Raw genomic sequence first — 4,049 nt, 5'->3', positions numbered from 1 at the left:
TCAGAAAGAGCAAGCAGAGGTAGATTAATAGTGCCCAAAACTATACCAGGAAAAATAAGGAAAGCACACAGGACATTAATCCACAACGCACCAGCATCGATAATGCAGCGTCTATTCAATGCGTTGCCAGCTCATCTGAGGAATATATCAGGAGTGAGCATAGATGTGTTTAAGAATAAGCTCGACAAATATCTAAACTGCATCCCAGACCATCCAAGATTGGAAGATGCAAAATATACCGGAAGATGTACTAGCAACTCTCTGGTAGACATTAGAGGCGCCTCACACTGAGGGACCTGGGGCAACCCGAACGAACTGTAAGGTCTGTAAGGTCTGTAAGGTCTCTCTCTCAATTCATGATTTAATGGGCTCCAATTAGATAGTTTTTTTTCTTAGTTCCTAAAATGCTTTACTGGGGAATATTCCTGAGGGTACTGTTTAGAACTGACTTATACGTTCGTGGTTACTCAAACAATGATCATTCAAATTGCGAAGATGTGACAATTTTTTATTAATACTCTTCGTGCCATTTTTTTTAAGATTTAATCGTCTTTATAAACTAATTCAGACTTCGAAATCTCTCAAATCATGTGATAATGCTTGTTTGAAGTTAGTGTTGATTCTAAGCAAGGGACTTGGCGAAACCCATGCGCTTGTTTCCTACGTCGAATTCAGTGTAGTATCGAGCGATGAAGGGATCGCCGAGGATCCAAAGGTCGACTCCCAGGTCGATTCCGAGAATCCCTACGATGCACGTTCTCTTCCCAGTTGCTTCATCAACGTTCTGAAGGGATAAGAAGAAAACTCTCATAAGAAATAGAGTTGTGGAAAATGGAAGCATTGCTGAAAGCATAAAACGTTCTAAGGAAATAAAAAAGTAATTAAAATCTTGGAACAAACTACGTTGAAAAAGACGGCAGATAAATAATGAATAAACCTCCTCCCCAAAAAAATTGATTTTAAACAGAAACTCATCATCAAGATCTAATATTTGCGTTTTAAACAATGTAGATATAATGAGCTATTATCTTTTCATTCCTTTCACTAAGAGGGTAGATGGTTCATCTTGTTTACCTCAATGACTAATTCGGGTCCAGTTAATTCGTAGTCCCGGCCACCGAGGGTGAAAGATACGATTGGCATAGATTCAACTTTGTTGCAGTTGATGATGTATTCCCCTCCAAAGAGGGGGAAGGCTCCAAGGTCGTGCATAATTGACTGAAAGAAATAATAAAAACACGATATATTATGGTAAATTATAGAATGGAGAAAATTCATTATTTCCTTACTGCATAATCTTTGCTCTAACTTCAAGATTGTTGTCTATAGGACGTCATATATGCAATAGGGATTTGATTGCATGTATATATATATATATATATATATATATATAATATATATATATATATATATATATATATATATATATCATACATATATATACATATACATATATATATATTATATATATATATATATATATAGTATATATATTATATATATATATACATATATATACACACACACACTTATATATATATATATATATATATATATATATATATATATATATATATATATATATATATATATATATATATACTTATGCATATATAAAACCAGATTTTACTTGAGGTATGAATGTAACGAAATAGAATGAATGCTTACATAAATCGGTGAACATAGATATGCATTGAACAAATCTTACTGAGACGTACAGTTACTATTAGAGCCGAAAAATCTCACCTTAACATCAGCCTTGGGACCAGCAATGAGTGACGTACCAGTATCCACAATAGACTCACAAGGGTTGCAGAACTCTTTAGTAACACCGCCGACCTTAATCCTGTAGAGAAAGTGGTATAAAAGATGGCAACTAGTGTTCTGAGTAACCGAGGAGTTTCACGATTTATTCTTATCTTACTAATGTAGATTATAGGCGTATGTTTAGTCAATATTGATGAAGAGTGCAGTTCAAGCATTCTCTATTCCAACTTGAACTAGCACTTTCTGAAAATTCAGTCAACTGCTCTTACGCGTCGGCTGTCAGCTGCCAATATCCAACCCTGGAGACAGGCACGTAATGGAATTCCCCTTCGTAGTGGGCTGGGTCAGATCCTCCCAAGACCAGCTCGCCACCGACTTCGCCGGACAAGTCGCTGTAATAAGAATGAAAAATAAAAACAATTCTGCGGTATTCCTTTAACTGGAACTTAGCTGTTCACTCCTGGGTGTGTTCTGAAGCAACAGGAGTGTACGACTGAATTAGATTTAGTAATAATAATAAAAAAAATCTAATCCTACCTTTATATAGCCGTTGATCCTGGGTGCTTGCTCGCTCAATAAATAGTAACGGAAGAATAATAATAATACTCTATTTTTTGTTCTAACTATGACAACAAAACATTGATAAGTTATTTTCATGGTAGGTTTATTTGTTAGTTTTGGGAGCGTGTTCACAAGCGTATCAGAAGTAATAATAATAATAAAAAAAATGTTAATAATAATAATAAATAATAATAATAATAATAATAATAATAATAATAATAATAATAATAATAATAATAATGATAAGTTATTCAGTGATAAAAATAATGAAATATGGATATAATTGTTGTTTTCTTTCTAGTATCAATAGTATTTTACTCCTACAGACGTGTTCATATGATGATAATAATAATAATAATAATAATAATAATAATAATAATAATAATAATAATAATAATAATAATAATAATAATAGTAATAATAATAAACGTTTCTTCAGTGTTAAAAATAATTAAATATGCCATGGATAGTTTTTGACTTCATAGTATCATTTGTCATTTACTCCCAGGCGCGCGTTTATATATAATGATAATGATAATAATCGAGTGATTGGTGTAATGGTATCATGAATGATCATGCATTATCATCACACAGAAAACTCACTGGTTGAGGAAGAAGGAGAAGATGGGTTCGTCAACCACTCCCTGATCAATCATGGTGTCGAAGACGGTCGGGATACCCATCACAGAGATGTCGGTGAATGCCATGCCCATGATGCCATCGAACTTCCCTGCGACGAATGCCAAGCCTGGTTCGTTAGTAGCCTCAGCGAATGTCTGGTCCACTACTGATGTGGTGCCGACGGTGACGGTGTCGCTGTTTGGTACACGCGGAAAATTACATAATTCAGTCTCATTGGTCATTTCCGTTCGCTGGGTAAGCAGTGAATTATGTTTTCAAGGACACTAGAGTTACTCTGATCAATGAAACGTTTTGTTTATGTTATAAATTATGATCTCAAAGATTGTCCAGTTACTCTGATCAAGGAAACGTTGTGTTTAAGCTATGAATCACGTTCTCATGGGTACTCCTGTTACACTGATAAAGGAAACGTCGTGTTTGAGCTGTGAATTTTATATCTTAAGGATGCTCCTGTTATTCTGATAAAGGAAACATTGTGTTTAAGCTTTGAATTTTATATCTTAAGGATGCTCCTGTTACTCTGATAAAGGAAACGTTGTGTTTAAGCTGTGAATTTTATATATTAAGGATGCTCCTGTTATTCTCATAAAGGAAACGTCGCGTTTAAGCTGTGAATTTTATATTTCAAAGATACTCCTGTTACTCTGATAAAGGAAACGTTGTATTTAAGCTTTGAATTACGTTCTCAAGTATACTCTTGTTACTCTTATAAAGGAAACGTCGTGTTTAAGCTCTGAATTATGATCTAAAGGATACTCCTGTTACTCAGGTCAAGGAAACGTCATGTTTAAACTATGAATTACGTTCTTAAGTATACTCCGGTTAATCTGAATAAGGAAACGTCGTATTTAAGCTGTGAATTTTGACCTTAAGGATACGCCAATTATTCTCTTTAAGGAAATGCCCTGATTAAGTTATGAACAGTGCTCTTTTACATACTCCACTCAATTCGATAAGGAAATGCTTGAGTTAACCTTTGATGATATAAAAGAGACACCTTACCTAGATAAGAATCCTGAAAGAGCCCCAGAGCCATACTGAATGTGGAAGTCTGTGCCATTCGGTTTGTAAGTTGAGGT

At 34.4% G+C, this 4,049-nt stretch overlaps 1 protein-coding gene across 1 annotated transcript in view; it reads right to left on the bottom strand.

Annotated features, from left to right (window-relative positions):
• Window positions 1–529: 529 nt before the first annotated feature.
• Window positions 530–4,049, bottom strand: part of LOC135222364 (lysosomal aspartic protease-like) — a 5,636-nt gene continuing 2,116 nt past the window's right edge. Inside the window, exons 4-9 of the mRNA XM_064260451.1 lie at window positions 3,973–4,049; window positions 2,932–3,144; window positions 2,037–2,159; window positions 1,747–1,846; window positions 1,075–1,218; window positions 530–784 (exon numbers count right to left, since the gene is read on the bottom strand). The exon at window positions 3,973–4,049 is cut by the window's right edge and continues 29 nt beyond it. Of these exons, the coding sequence (XP_064116521.1) occupies window positions 623–784; window positions 1,075–1,218; window positions 1,747–1,846; window positions 2,037–2,159; window positions 2,932–3,144; window positions 3,973–4,049 (819 nt within the window). The 3' untranslated portion in view covers window positions 530–622. The remainder of the gene's footprint in view (window positions 785–1,074; window positions 1,219–1,746; window positions 1,847–2,036; window positions 2,160–2,931; window positions 3,145–3,972) is intronic.

The sequence above is a fragment of the Macrobrachium nipponense genome, chromosome 3 (assembly GCF_015104395.2).
Source record: "Macrobrachium nipponense isolate FS-2020 chromosome 3, ASM1510439v2, whole genome shotgun sequence".
Taxonomy (NCBI): domain Eukaryota; kingdom Metazoa; phylum Arthropoda; class Malacostraca; order Decapoda; family Palaemonidae; genus Macrobrachium; species Macrobrachium nipponense.
The sequence above is the reverse complement of the archived record's forward strand: the minus strand, read 5'-3'. Positions and strand labels throughout refer to the sequence as shown.